The 16,290-nt window shown below is 41.8% G+C and overlaps 1 protein-coding gene across 4 annotated transcripts in view; it reads right to left on the reverse strand.

Moving 5' to 3' along the window:
- Window positions 1–418: 418 nt before the first annotated feature.
- dlgap4a (discs, large homolog-associated protein 4a) overlaps window positions 419–16,290 on the reverse strand; it is an 82,634-nt gene continuing 66,762 nt past the window's right edge. For all 4 annotated transcript variants that reach the window (XM_079673996.1, XM_079673995.1, XM_079673998.1 and 1 more), the window contains 6 exons: window positions 8,486–8,931; window positions 8,281–8,378; window positions 6,668–7,077; window positions 3,915–4,006; window positions 3,346–3,498; window positions 419–2,891 (listed from right to left, as the gene is read on the reverse strand). In XM_079673996.1, coding sequence (XP_079530122.1) covers window positions 2,667–2,891; window positions 3,346–3,498; window positions 3,915–4,006; window positions 6,668–7,077; window positions 8,281–8,378; window positions 8,486–8,931 — 1,424 coding nt within the window. In that variant the 3' untranslated portion in view covers window positions 419–2,666. The remainder of the gene's footprint in view (window positions 2,892–3,345; window positions 3,499–3,914; window positions 4,007–6,667; window positions 7,078–8,280; window positions 8,379–8,485; window positions 8,932–16,290) is intronic.

A 16,290-nucleotide genomic window follows, 5' to 3' on the forward strand; every position in this document is an offset into this window, starting at 1 on the left:
TGGTAAACAAACTGTCTGGAGATCCCTGATACTCTCTTAAAGTTCAGTGTGTGGGCAAATAAAGGGATCCGGCTCTCAAATGATATGAAAAAGGGAGAGGTCTTTCCACCATTTGTCAGTCACAGTTATAAATTCTCACATACAGAACATACCCTGAATGCCTCACACAGATTGAATAGCTTCAGATCATTTGCGAGACCCATTTCAGGGAGTGCTAAAAAACTCACTGGCAAGGACCTTTGTATATTTGTATTATGTAAGAAGGCTATGCTTTTAGAGATTACACAGTAACAATAAAATGTCTAATCTAATGCTTATGATTTCTTCGTGTGTAATATTAACTTAAAGCTAATATTACTGCTGTATTATGGATGAGTGCAATAATTTTAAAAAAACAGCAAGAATGATGACCAGGACATGTAGCAAAGGGATGTTTAATGATTTCTTTGGACAATGAAATGTACATGTCCATTGTTGATGTATTACAAACAAGAGAATAAGAAAATCATCAACTTGGTGTTGTGTCAGCATTCCCAGTTCAACCTCATTTTCTTATGTGATGTCAACTAAAAGATTCAAAATGGAGCTAAACAAGATGTCTGGAGTTTCACGCAAGGACTGGCCAGTAGGGGGAGAGCCAGCTCTTGCAGACAAAAACTAAAACTAGTGAGTGAAACTACACTGCATGAGTATCTGCTATGCCCAGTTCCACTCATGTACCATTTGGCACTTTTGTTTCTATTTGGGAAAAACTAAAACGTGGAATAATCCAGTCCAATACTCATGATCTGAGACAAAGACAAGGCATAGCATTTCCGGAGTGAGCTGATGCAAACACAAGCAAACTTGGCTGAGAATGCGCACACAGACACACCGCTGAATTCGTGATGAACTTAAATGAAAAGAAATCACTTTAAATAAAAAGCTTCATCAAATGACACTGAAATGCAGATGATCATTGCCTTCTTGGCACTTTATGGATTCCCTTGCAGCACCATTAATTATTATAAGAACAGAAGTCATGACGTGTTTAGGTCGACTTCATTTCGTATGAAAGTCACCAACATTTCAAATTACTTTAACATTTAAATTAAAAAAATATGTACCACAGTTCATTCTCGCCAAAGAGGGGTGGGAGTTCAAGCTGCTAGAAAGGGCAGCGAAGGAGACGGCCCATTAGGCAGTCAACTAAGAACGCACGTGACTGCGCCAAACCTTATTTTTCTTACTGAAGAAAACGATTTGGATTTCAATTACTTGTCAATGTCTCTAAGCATTTGGCCAGTTAATTTGTGGTTATAGAATAAATAATCCATCCATAGTGGTTTTTACTGTCAAGTTTGTGTTCAACCTGAGATTTTGTTTCAAGGGCAGTCAGTTCATAAAAGAAATAAACATTCATCCTTCATGATAAACTTGTATTGGAAATGTTGAATTAAATAATTTAAGACTTGTATCTACTGCGGTGCCCGATCCGAAGCGATTTGATTATTGCTATGCTGATCCATTTCCTTTCCAGTGGCAAGTAAACTCCCACCCTATCACACGCAGTGCTGTTGAATGGGAATGCCATAACAAGTGGTGAATGTCTTGTTCCCCTACATCGCGTGAGGATGCAGTGAAACTCAGAATAATTAGGCAAACGAAGGTGAGCAAACTCGATCTGAGGTGAATGGAAAAGTGCAGTGATCAAGTCAACATGAGCTGTAAATGCATACAACCTCATACATTCCTCCTGTAGCTCACTGGCAGGGCAGTCATTCCTCACGTGCCTTCACAACAAAAACAAAAACAAATGTAAGACTTTAACGATGGCTATTCACAGACACAGACTGTGTGGTGTGCGTTTGTGATGAGGAGAGGAAGAGAGAAAGAGAGGTGGAGTGCTAATATATCATGAAATTACATGTACTCGATCTATAAAAAACTACCGTGGTACTGAACACTGACCTCTTTCTAACAAATAATCTGGTATACAACATTTACAAAATGAACATTGTAATAGTGTGATATTTATAATATATATGCTACTGCCTTCCTCTGGTTCTCTGCATTTGTTAAACCTCCAACCCCTCCTTTTGATTGGTACGCAGTAACGCGTACACAGCACACCCGACGAGTAGCAGCCTAATACAAATAGAGAACAGGAAGACTCTGTGGACAGTGAGTACACCTGCATGTGTGTCCTGAGTGTGTGTGTATGGTAGCTCCGCTCGACCACCAGGCAGCCACAAGTTGCCGGTAGACTCAGCAGTGAAGGGATATTTAAGAGAGAGAGAGAGTAAACTTCTGGGATACCAAGATTCTTCAGCTCACGTGGTACAGGATGTCCTTATCCAAGATACTTGCACATTTAAGACAGTCCTGATATACTTAAGGAGATAATAATTATTATAATGTCAATAATAACAATAGTATTAAACAGGTGTCATGGTTATTTCTGTCCCATGGCAGCAGGGAGGGGGGGGGATAGTCTGCAATATTCTGGATTGTTTTCGGTGTGTGATCGCCACATTTCTCCCACCGTCAGCTGCTGTGAGGGATCGGCCTCTGTGCATCTGTGTGTGTGTGTTTGTCTCCGTGTGTGTTTTGTGTCAATGCGATGAATGTGTGAAGTGAGTCTGGATTTTTTTTTTTCTTTCTCGATGGTCTGTGCTGGTTCGCTCTCAGAGGCGGGTTTGGGCCTCGGGGACGTAGATTTCGATGCTGTCGGCGCTTTCCGTGGCCGAGTTCTGTCGTACTGACGCCGCGCGCTTTGCCGCCATCAAGCGTTTCCTGGCTTCTTGCCGCTGTTTGTCCACGGCCGAGTCCACGCTTCTGTCCTTCCCTGCCGACAGCTTGGGCTTAGTCTGCTTCTTTGGCACAGATGATGGAAGCTGCTTGTTTTCGTCCTGAGGAAATCATGTCAAGAAGAAAAAGGAATAAGGTACGGTGTGGTACCAGCTGGGAACACAACCTGGTGATGAACACTCATCTGTTAGTCATTTAGCATGCCATAGTGACTAACCAACAGGTAGCTCTGTCAATAGAGACATGTAAAACGGGTCATATTAATCTCCCATACCAAAATTAACAAATTCTAATAGTTTTTTTTTTTATCAAACCAATACTCCAAAAACCAAAATGTACCTAATTTACATGATATTAAGAGAAAATATTCGCTTTGGTAAAGCCGACACCAGCAAACGTTTGGCACTTTCACTTGATCATTTAAACAATTCCTCATCAAAATAGATGCAGACACACTTTTGGTTGACTGACGAATAAAATAAAATAAAAAAACGGTACTTGAGTTTTGTATCTAAAAACTCAAGTTGATCATAATCGCCCTACACCAAACTTCACCTTCTTCTCTGCTTTTTCAGGAAGTTGCCAGTTGTTGGCTTTCAGTTGGTAGAGCTCGTCAAACTTCATGCTGATGTCCTCTATTGAGAGTTGTAGCAGATCCCAGAACCCTGCGAGGTCCTGCGCTGTTGGTCGTGGGTTGGCATTAACGTCCTAGTGAGAGGGAAACGAGACGTAAATGACTTTGATCAAATCAGAGAGCAATAATCATATTCCTCCTGTCACACATATTTCCTAGGCAGCTCCTTCAAGCAAATGGATGAAGAGTAAAATGACATTTGACACCAATCAACTTTCTACATTTCAACAGGATTGGACTTGGAACGGCGGGACAATAAAGTCAACAGAACATTCTCACAGTAAACCTGAATATCCTCCAGGGTTTCATATTTCATGCCAGGAAGGATCGTTTCATCTCTGAATGTAATTGGAAGACTTCTGCGTGTCAGTGTGTACATGACGAGTTTGTAGGAAGCAGGTCAGTCGGAGATTGAGAAGCCAATAAAAACATCTGGTAAGTAGGAGTGTATCAAGAGAGACAGTCAAGAGGATGTAATGAAGCCACTCACCAAGTTCTCATTACAGAGTCCTCTGAACTGCTCAAACTTCTTTGTGATGAGGAGCTGAGCGCTGCCTACTGCACTGCGGACCGTCCCCAACACTAAGAGAGGGAGAAACATATAATACAATCAGCAAGTCTTTAGAGAACAGAAACATTTGGAGCTTTAGGATACATAAAACCACGAAAAGGAGGTGAAAAGGCAGCTATCCTGATTGAGAGAACATGAAAGGGTTAGGTAGCGCCATTGGGGCCAAGTGGAGGGTTACTATGATGTTATACTTGTATCTAGCATTTATCTTGACATTTAGCACTTAACATACTGCGATTTCCTGACAAGTAATACACTAGGCACATCTTAAGGATAATACAAATGAGTATCCTTTTTTGTTTCAATTCATAATTCAGGTCCACAGAGAGCAGAAGGACTGATGGAGCCTCTGAATCTAGTGTGCTGCATGCTCATTCATATTTAAGTCAATGCAGCGATAGATCTGCCTAAAAGCCTGAGTGGTATTCTGGGAGATGAAAAAGTGAAATGACGGCGGTTGCTCTGTTGCAGCCAAAACAAAGTGCACTGCCCTGAAATGAGCGTGTTCCGTTTCTGTGAGCTGATGGCAGTAATGACTGTCTCATTGTTCATGGTAAACACAGACAAGCCCTATTCCTCTGTCTGTGGAGCCTACTAACAACGACATCAATTTCATTCTTTAAGTTACACAATGACAAGCTATTAACTCTACTTGATTTAGTTCTGTGTATTTGAAGTCTTTCCTTTGTCTCTTTTTGTGACGATTGATCTAGAACAGGGGTGTCAAACTCAAGGCCCGGGGGCCAAATCCGGCCCGCGACTTCATTTCATGTGGCCCCGCAAGAGCTTGCAAAGATTATAATACGTTTATTATACGGTTACATGCCACTTTACAGAAGCAGGTTGCCCATAAACTACATGTCCCACAATGCATCTCATTTTGTGACATGCTCACTGAAGAGACTTGCAATTATTTGCCCTAGACTTCTGCTTTCAGACGTAGTTAATTACGAAGTTATTACCCTATCCAATAATAATCCAATTCAGGGGCAATAATGTAATATAATACATTATTTTATATATATTATATATTTATATATGTATATTTATATAGTTACAACCGGCCCTTTGAGTGCAACCATAATGCTAATGTGGCCCGCGATGAAATTGAGTTTGACACCCCTGATCTAGAAAGATGCCCTTGAAGTGACCTACTTTTTTAAGATTAAGCTTTTCATCCAAGATACTTTTAAGAACACTAAGAAGGCTCATTTTCACATTTACCAAGTAGCTTCAGATCTAAAATATCATCAGATTTGTGTCTGATTTATTGTCTAGTGTAAGTTGGTCCAAAGTAAATGAATAGTTATTTCATGCACTTTTATCACTTACAGTGCGTTGGAAAGGTTGAAATGCCCAGTTTTCCAGGTCACTATGGTAACCTAACTAGAGTAAAAGGAGCCATGGGCTGCTGCCAGGCTGACTGCTGAACGACCCTGACAACAGTCTGATGCACTGACTGAAGACTCACCCGCCACACGTGCACCAGACAGAATGACAATGTGAGTGTGTGCACTTCCTGAGGGAAAAGCAGGAAACAGGTAGAGTGCATTCAGACAGACAAGGAGTTGAGGGTGAGCAATCGGGCTGAACGATATATCGTGTCATGGCGATAACCGCGATATTTACGCCGCAGGGACGTGCGGTTTTATTATTATTTTTTTTTTTACAGAATTCAAAACAAACATACCCTTATTACTTATCGAAACTGCACATACAATATATCCGATTAAAGCTGAGACTCCACAGATTATTTAAGTATAGTATCATCACGAAGCGATCCGATCTCGCGACAGGGGAAGCAAACACAGACATCACAACACGTACCTTTACGGAGCTTTTACGGGAGATCGTCTCACCATAGCTTTCAATCTGATCAAAAGACGTGTTCAATGGCATTAAAAGGAGAAAAAAACGCGGCTGAATCGGTTAATCCATAGGTTAATAATGTATCTTCGGCTTTGAAGCAATTGTTTATAATCCATAATTCCATTTTTATGTAAAAATCGGAGCACAAAAGTTAGCTGCTAATGGTAGCCACCTGAGTGTATGCAGCTTCCGGTTTTGGCTATGCGTCACTCTCACTCCTTATAGAGAGCCGCAGTGACGCGTCCTTAAACCAGGAAGTAAACTTCTTTCGGTTCCTTCGTCAAAAACCAATGCAAATTCTCCATAGGATTTTGGAAAATAGCTTGAAATAAGGTCTGTGGTTGACACAGATTTAAGAAAGGGATCACGTTTTGTTCAGCCGGATAATCTCCACATGTCTACTCTACTTTTATAATTTTTGAATCATAAATCTAGTCGCCAGAAGCAAAATGCTAACATTATGCTATAAACAAACTACAAGCCAGTACAGCGGCAGGGTTGCTGTGGCTGCTTGCTACAAAAGGAAAACTTGCGCAGCTCTCATGTCAGGGGTACTTGAGTGAGTGACATGCAGGCTCTGCATGCACAGTAAACCACCAATCACAATCATTCTTGATCAGATCACAGCAGGCCCCGCCCCGCTAGTTTGCAGACCATCAAAACACTGGTAAAAAATGAGCGAGGCACAGGAGGACAATACCTTCATCCGGTTAAATATAGTTAAAAAACACAATATATATCGCAGGGGGGAAAAAGAATTGCGACGTCAGTTTTTTTCAATATCGTGCAGCCCTATCACTTACCCTCCTCTGAAATCGTGTTGTCTTTGGTCTCCTTCTCCATTTGTTGACACCAGCCCTCCATGCGCCCCGCCTCCGCCTGCAGCAGCTTCATAAACCAGTTCCCGTCTCGGAGGCAGGCTGGCGTCCCGGGCTGAGCACCCTCTCCGGGGGTGCTACAGTTCCCGCTCTCCAGGCTGGGATGAGGCGGTGGCAGCGAGGAGGGGTCTAAAGCCGGGTCCAGAGTCTCCGGGGGCGAGTTGGATATCCTGGAGGGGGCTGAGGAGTGTTCGAGGGGCTTCTGCTCCATGGCTTTGTCCTGTCTGGTGGCGTTCACTGTTTGACTGTTGGTGCCGTTGGTTGTGATGTTTTCTGTTTCCTGAGGCTCAGTCTCTGTGTTTTGTCTGGACGCCATGCTGTTGTCCCGGCTGAGACTGCAGAGACAGGCATTAACATCAGCTTCTGACAGACAGTTAAATAAATAAGATGATGAAGTGTGTGTCAAACATGTCCCACAGTAACAGTTTGGGGTCACCGTGCTTAAGGGACAGGACATTATTAGAGCTGATGGTGCAGTAGGATCTATTGCAAAGGAGCACAAGTATACAACAACGAGGCTTCAGAGATAACGAGCAGCAGGAAAGGAAGCAGGCTGTCAACCAAATGGGGTGAGGGGAAATGAAAGGTTGAAATGCCCAGTTTTTCAGGTCACTATGGTCATAACTAGAGTAAAAGGAGCCACGGGCTGCTGCCAGGCTGACTGCTGAACGACCCTGACAACAGTCTGATGACCGAAGACTCACCCGCCACACGTGCACCAGACAGAATGACAATGTGAGTGTGTGCACTTCCTGAGGGAAAGGCAGGATACAGCTAGAGTGCATTCAGACAGACAAGGAGTTGAGGGTGAGCAATCGGGCTGAAATCATTGTCACAAGAATAAAAAGCACCAAGTGGAGCTTTCTTGTAACCTTTCAGTTCAGCTTGTTCAGTGTAACTGACCCAAACATTTTCTTGAGGTCTAAAAAACATGTATAAGAAGAGGTTTGCTCTTCCATGTTCAAAATGGTGCATCGTTCACATCTATGTTTGCTTGCTTTAAGTCCTCTTCACTGCCTTTTCTCCGCTGACAACCTGTCAATCAGCATCATAGCATGAAACTAACAGGGATGTGTGTCATGTAACCAAAATGCTCATAAACAAAGACCCACTTGTTAAAAGCATCATAGAACTACTTGTCAAATACTCAACAAGGTACCTTTAGAGAAGATTTCCTGCTTTAAAATGCAATCAAACATGATTTATATTACCATATGGAAACTGTAGGTTACTACGTTTCTTTATTTACTCCACTTGTTCATACGTTGTGGCGCTGAAGCTCAGCACGTTTGGCATGTATGCAAAACGGTGATGTACTGTATGAGGCATAGAAAATAGTGAATACTCTTTTCAAGATAAGATGTGAAGTCACAAGCCAATTATATCTCAATAGACTCATAAAAAGATTCCATTCGGGGAAAGCATTACCATAGGGTAATATCCCGTCTTCTCATATCTAATAGATCCATCTTCAGAGCACCCATCAGATCCCTCCTGGCTACCATTCACTGTTACATTAAATTTGAGTGTATACTTACGGCCTGCCGTTCTCAACTTGAACTCCGATAGACTGAAAGGTGAGGGGTGCAGTCAGGGGTAAGGGTTCTTCTCTTAACACTGGAAGAACACAATCCACCTGAAAAATCATGGACAGAAAAAGTCAGCTGTAGGACGGGGAACAGGGACTGTCTTTAGTCTCCTCCCAGCATGATTGTATCTGAATATAAATAAGACAATTGTTACCTGGATTCCGATAGAGGACAGTTTCCTCTTGGTTGCAGTCGGCGGATGGTGTAGGGTGAATCCGAAGCTCAGGGTGTCATTTTGGGACTGAGTAGATGTGGAAGTGGTGGAAGTGGCGACACTGCTGCTGGTGGTGGTGGTGGTGGGAGGAGGGAGGTCTCGGGGGGCTGGGACAGGATGGACAGAGCCTGCAGCGGGGGCAGGGGCTGCAGCAGGGACAGGGACTGGGGGAGGCCGGGTCCCCTTTGCCAGACTGCCCGTGCGGATGCTACAGAGACTGTCAGATGAGTTGCTGCGTCCTGATTGGCTGTTGGCCTCGCTGCCACGGTCCTGATGGTCAAGGTATACGTCCTGGGCCGACTCTGTGCTGCTCTGCACCGTCACCGAGATAAGAGGCTTGGATGTGGTGCGGGGGGGGACTGGAGGAGGAGCCTTCCTACTGCTGACTGCAACCGGGAAGAAAGGAAAGGAGACTTCGAATGAGGAATCTGCTTATTGTCGCAGGACATCAGACGAAAGCACAAGGAATATAAAACCGTGCTACTTGACATTAGCCAGCTGGCACCTATAAAATGTCATAACACAAAACCATAAACAAACCTGCCCCTTGCCCTTATTGCTGCCACTATCAGACTGTACTTAGAGCTTCCTCTGTGTCCTGTAAAACTGCTGTTGGCTGTTTCAAACAGTCTGTCTCTGGAGACCTTCCTCTACATGCCACACCTTTGCATCCATTTTACACTGGGAACTATCAGACAAGACAACACGGTGGTCTCTGATCATAGCCTATTTTTACCAATCAGTTTTATGAACAATAGCACCACAGGAAAAGTCCCATTTCTTTCCTGTTTGTGTCACGACTTCATCTGAACAACCGTGAACATTAAACAACAGGGAGCGTTCCTGCTACTGGTGATGATTTCACTATTCAGTCGATGTAAAGCTATGCAAAAATCAGATTTTCCAAGTGAACTCTGAGTTTGAATATTGCGACTTTAGGGTAGTTGGGGTATATTTATATCAAGTCCCATGTTTAATGCAGTGAGTAGAGATGTCCCGATCCGATCACGTGATCGGGGATCGGAGCCGATCACCTGATTTTCAAAAGATCGGAATCGGGAGGAAAAAAAAGTATTCAATGTTACAAAACAAAAATGACCATGCTCAAGTCTTAAAGTCATCCTGAGGCCTTAGTTTTTGTTTCGAATTACACAACATCATGTATGTGTTGCTTCTTTGGGGCTTGTTTTCATAGACCTGGTTGCTTATTCCTCTCAAATCTGGCAACAGAGTGGGCAGGGTGCAGTGTCTAATTGTAGCAGTAAGCTAACGAGTACTGATAAGCTTTATTTTGTTTTGATCCAATGCTGCACAACTGAACTGATCCAATGCTTCTGTGAAAAAAAGAAGCTATATCCATGTTGGATAGAATATCCAATTTAAATAAAAAAATAACCTTAAGGGACAACTTGAATGCTTTTTTTCCTCTTAATGCATTGCATAAAGATCGAATCGGGAAATATCGGTATCGGCAAATTGTCAAAATCAAATGATCGGAATCGGATCGGGAGCAAAAAAAGGTGATCGGGACATCCCTAGCAGTGAGTACAGGGATTTGATTGACAAAATGAGGTTAGACCCTGGGCTTCTCAGCTGATAATTAGAATGATGGCGCTTGGGGACCAGCCCTGAGTGGACGTTATGAATCGATGAAAGGAAACTTGCAGAGTTGGATAAGGAGGTTGAAGCTCCACAATGCCCTTCTGATAAGTCCATAATGTGCTGAATGGTTTGATTGTTTTTTTTATTTCTGCTGTAGAAAGAAACAGCATTTAGACTACGAGCAAACAAAGTTTCATCTTACTTGATTTTCTCTCTCATCAATGCTCCCGTGCTCTCAACTTGTTTACTTGTATTAAGACAGTTCAGTCCTTCAAACTCCACTCTCCTACAGAAAGACAAACGTCTACAGAAATCTATCCACAAGTTAAAATGATGTATGTGTACACTTCTACAGTGATATACCCATAGACTGCATTTGTAATAGAAAGGGTATGCAACATTCTCTATGGGCCATAATCAATATTTGTATAAGCATGTATTAAAGGTTCCATGTCATGCTTTTCTGGTTATTACCCGTCCCCTTGTGTGTTATGTAGCTTTTTCTGCATGTAAACGGTCTGCAGAGTCACAACCCCTCAAAGTACACCCTGTAGCGAGTAAAACTCTAACACAGAAAAGACCTGTCTGTCTATGCTGCCCCAGAACGCCTCGCTGGAGATTTCTCTTTTTCAATTGTTTACTTCTTGGGTATAGTGACGTATTTCAGGTATAGTGACGTAACAAACTCCCAGCCAGGCTGCGGGTGTGTGTTCGGGCTGGGTTTCGCTGTGTCTCGCTGACGGCCACTGGGCTCACAGGGAGGGGGGGGCAGGAGCTCCAACAAGCCTTTTAGGACAGAGAGTGAATACACATACTATACAGAGATGCTGTATGAGAAACCAATGTGAGTTTGGAAAATTAAACAATATAAATCTATTTTAGTAGACCTCAACAATGGAATTATGATCAGTGGAAATGGCCATGACATGGGACCTTTAAATAACAATATAAAAACAAGTTTTAGCTCATTGCTTGTGGAGCGTTTATCAGCTCATTAAGAATTGTAATGCATTTATTTTAAATCAGAGAAGTACCATCACATGGTAGACCACTTAACACGGGCAGACATTTTAACAACGGATTCACAAATTCTTTCAACAGAAACTGAAATGAGGCCAAAGACAATCTGAGTCAGGAAGGAGAAAAAGGGCTGGTGGTTTTTCTCTCTGATTGGTCTGACTGCAGGGTTGCGGTGGATGACACAGAGTTAACTACAGTACAGCATGGGGAAACCCCACAGGTTTTTCTTTAAGAATTGATGTCGGTTTTTGTGTAGATGCTATTTTAGCTGGCAGACTGTCAACATATGACCAAAAAAGTTGGAAAACTAACAGCAGACAAATACCTCTCCCTAATAACAGCCTTCAAAGACAAACATGATGGATGAAATAATTATTCTAAAATTAGCCGACCAAGAAAGTAATTCTACGCTTACGGCTTTGGATCAATAATACAAATGTGCCGTTTCTTCTCGCCGGTAGTGTTTTAATTCTAAATAGCAACCTAACACCCTGTAATTGTGAGGGTGCTGCACTTCCGTCATCATCATCATCATCATATGACTCACAGCACCAGTATAGCCCTCATTAAATCCCAGCAACATACAGCCCATGAGTCGCCCATGCAGCCCTGGCCTCTCCTCTTAAAGCACGTATCCAACCAACGACGGGACATTTATTCCCAAAGAATGAGACATGTCTTCTACTGCTCATAGCACCGATGCATTACATTCCCAAACTGTATCAGCCTATCATATCCGGCTAAACCCTGAGTCTAAACACATCCCGCCGCCTGTCACATTTGCAAGGCTGCATTGTGTATCAATAAACCAAATAGCCACACATGTACAATTCAAATGTAGCTCTAGATAGGACCGTTTTTGAGAATCTAAAATATAGGCTAAACGTGGTTTAAGATCGTCTATCCACTCAAATGCAAGGGTGCTAAGAGACGGATGAGCTGCCTAGACCCTAGACCCTGGACCTCTGGGAGCAGACCTCTAATCCTATCACAGTTAATGCCTGATAAATGAGGATTAGACCCGTTTAAAGATCATTTCTTGTTAAATTAAAAACAACATTAGTAAGGTTTGCCGAATACAGCCGAGTCTGTGAGAGTACATTTATCAGAAACAGATCTTTTAGGCTTTGTTGTATATCCAACAGGTTTGGACTTATCTAATGTGTGTATATTTCCTTAGTTGAATTTGTTTCATAACTATTTCAGATTTCAAAAACTTATTAAAAACTCCCTTTGGAATTTTGCAAGATTACAGTGATTTGTTTATTCTTCACATGGTTGACAACTGATTTTAAAAAATGTTTTAGTCCAGCTTATACAGTAAAAACATGCGAGCTAAACTAACGAATGAATGACAAAGAGAATTCCCGTAGCTTTACCTTTCAAGTTGACAAGTTAAGTGGACAGCAGCTGTCTGTGAGTGACTTTACAGGGGCCCTAATGCTTCCTCTCGCTTTAAAAACAATTAGGATCAATTACAGCCCTGTCAACACTGCTATGATCATCAAATGTTAACTAAATTGCATCACTTATGAAAGCCATGGAGACTCTAATCCAGGATATGCTCCGGCTCCATCAGCAGGTCTGTCTGTTAGCTATCAGATGACCACTAATGGGCCCTCCCCTGCAGGCTGAAGACTGAGTGTACACCATTGACTATTTTCAATCCCGTTGTTGTCATAGTTTGATAAGACAGTAGGAATGTATTTTCTTCTATTTTGGAACAAACTACTTGCTGTTCTGGTTTTGGATTAAAGAAGTGTTGAACACTGTTGACCTACTTCTGTGTGTGGTAATTAGGCTGCAGAGTGATCTTCTTTTTGAGTAGAGACAGGTACAACAATAGTTTCTACTGGAGCATCAAGCTCATAAAAAGCAAAGCACACGCCCAGCTTTATAAACAGTATTATAATTTATAGTGGATCAAGATTTGCAAAACTGTGGATATGAGCCAAGTATCATGAAAAGAGGTTGTAGCTAAGGCTCTGTCCAAGATCAGCCGTGTTATTGTAAGATAGTATGGCAGGCTGACAGGCTGTGGGAGGCGCAGACTGAAATATTAGACCAGAACGTGACTTCTGACAAACAGATTAAGCACACAAAGCATTCCATTCGGCAAAATACTGTGAATTTAAAATGTGACCAGAGAGAGAGAGCTTGCCTGTACTATATTAACTGCACAATTTGGCATTTAAATCAATCTTTGCCTTAGCCCGAGAATCAATCTCATGTGAGCTGGGCAAATTAAATATTTGCATTATGCATGAGATAACAGCTGACATGTCAGTTATATTATGTGCATTGGGTATATGCATCAGTTGTATGAAACCTACATGCCAAAATACATAACTGTAAGCCTAACAAAGGCCAATGCATATGGTGAGGAGAGTTGACAACAGTATTTAACTGCGCGCTGAGATCAAGTAGAGTGTGTGCATTCAAGTTTGAGTCCCTATGTCAACTTAAATAACTAGTTTATAATAATAATATATTTGATTAATAAGCGCACTTTTCATTTACGCAAACAAAACTCGAAGTGCTACAAAATTAAAAAGGGTGAAACAAAACAACAAAAACAATTAAAAACAACATAATAAAAGCCAGAATAAAAAGCAGTCACTGTTTATGCAGCTGTTCAACATGATTGTTATATATATTTATTATGTGTTGAATGGACGAATAATGGATTCAAGCTCTTAAGGTATGAGAAGAACGGGAGCAGATTATTGGGCAGAGCGGGCACACTTCATAACAGAGAGGGCTATCTGTTCAGACAGAAAGACATGCAGGCTACCACGCAGCAGCACAATGCTGACGTAAGGATAGGAACAATAAAACCTGTAACAAAACACACAGAGCACCGGGGTGGCCCTTACAACAACAAAAATAGAGTATGAAAACAAACTACTCAAATGTGATGTAGCAGTAAGGCAATGAGCTCTTATTAACATGTGACTGGGGCTGGACATAAGTAAATGTAATATAACATCAAACCAAAATCAGACTTGGCCTTGAGAACTTGACCCGAATTGAAACTAAATTCTAATCTGACCTGGTGGCCTGGGGCAAACGTCTGGGTTACACCATTCTGTCTCAGTTATATTTGAGACCATAAGACAAAAACAAGAGCAGAAATGCTTTATGAAAAGATTCTCTTTTACCACATGACATGTGTTACATTTTCTTAAAATGGACCGTTGATATGTAATTGATTATCAAACGATACAGATTATGTTTCTATCTATTGACTCATTAGGCAATGGACATTTTGTTTTAAGATCATGTTGCATACTCCTAAATGAAAAGTGTTTTACGATTTGTAATAAACTCACAATATGATATTATACCGATTATTCAGTGACTGCCATAATAATAATAATTGATGCAACATAATGTTTCCATCTACGTTGCTCTAATCGGTGCATGTCATTAGTGCAGGAAATGGGTAGGGCTGGAGGATTACTGTCTAAACATGTTAACTAAAAAGCTTCACACACATCATCAGGGAGCCTGGCTGCTCCTACTGCTGCTGCTGACCTTACTGGGAAACTATAGTTGTTTCGCCCATTCAATCAAGAGATGACCTCATCGATGAGAGTGAGAGGAAGAGGAGTGTGTAATACTATGGAGGATGACTCACAGTCTATCCATGGCAATACACAGACACACCATGGCTTGTGTCATATGGTGCTGTGCAGGATACAATGAAAAGCCTTGACAACACAATGAAGCTTTAAAGCCTGTGATTCCGACGTTACCACAAGCCTGTGGTGAGAATATAGAATGTTGAAAGATCACAGAAAAATAAATAACGTCCTTAACACGAATTTCAATCCAACAATATGAGGTGAATCTCCCAACCTTTAAAAACAATAGAATCAGTTTGTATAGGCAATTGTAAGTGATGTAATATTCCTTTTGTGTGCATGTCCTTCTTTGTTATGTGGTGCTTATAAAGGCCCAGTGAAGTGCCTAACTGCAAAGCACTGCACAGAGCAGGAAGCTGATCAATTATTGAATGTGTCCTCGGGTCTTAGCACATGGTAGTAGATAGCTACTGAAAATAAATGGCACATGGAACTGTGGACCAAAAATAGCCACTGCAGTTATGATATAATATTTTTGATAAGATACATTACTGTACATTAAACTAATAAAACACGAATAGGTCTATAAAGCAGACATTTTTACACACAGTTGGAATCAACTAATCTTACATCACCACATGTTTAAGGGTTAATTTGACCTGATTAAGAAAGCCATGTGAGGAGATAAATTACATTCTGCAGTAGTCGGTTTTGACTTAGCAGTTGGCCTGATCGGTTAAGCTAAACGTGATTCATTGCTTCCTACATGCCTCTAAACTCAGATCACTGTCACATGTTGACTCTGGGATAAGAGAGAAGTATCGGTTAACGGTACTTTGCTTTATTCATCAGTGGAAATTAATCAAGGAGATTACCTGTTAGATAAAGATAAACTAAATAACGTTACAAAGTCCAAGATGAAGCAATGCGACTTCACAAGATGCTTTGTGTATTTCCTATTTATCGATTTAATTAATCATCCGTGTCTGGAGAAACGATTTAATCATCTCCAACATCACACTATTTGTTAAGGAAGACCGCCTTTATCACACACTGTATTAGCGATCTGCTGTAACAGACGTGGCTGCTTTGGTTAGCAGCCGGGTACCGAGCTGTCCATAGCCGGGTGTTGACGCCTCGGCTACCGTTAGCTTGTGCTACTAGCCTGTTAACGCTCGTTACGGTGGGATATCACCAGTCATTTAACAATGAGTAACGTTAGCCGGAGGCATTATATAGTGGAGATGGAGGAGAGCCAACAAAGAGGAGCTGCTATCGGTAGCTTTTCGCCTTGCAACCAACAGTCCAACACCAACCACATTACTGTCTACCTGCCTCGCCTGCTTGCTTGCTAACGCCTTGTATTAGGATTTCATCCCTTTCTTCATCCACGTTAGCTAGCTAACCTAACATTAGCTCATGTTAGCTTTCCGTTGCTAGCGTACCCACAACAATTGACAGTCTAGACGTGGACACCCAGTCAGCGAAAGAAAGCGACAACATCTTACTGTATGGCGGTTGACTGGTAAAATCCTT

Source organism: Notothenia rossii, assembly GCF_949606895.1.
Source record: "Notothenia rossii genome assembly, chromosome: 4".
In the NCBI taxonomy this organism is placed as follows: domain Eukaryota; kingdom Metazoa; phylum Chordata; class Actinopteri; order Perciformes; family Nototheniidae; genus Notothenia; species Notothenia rossii.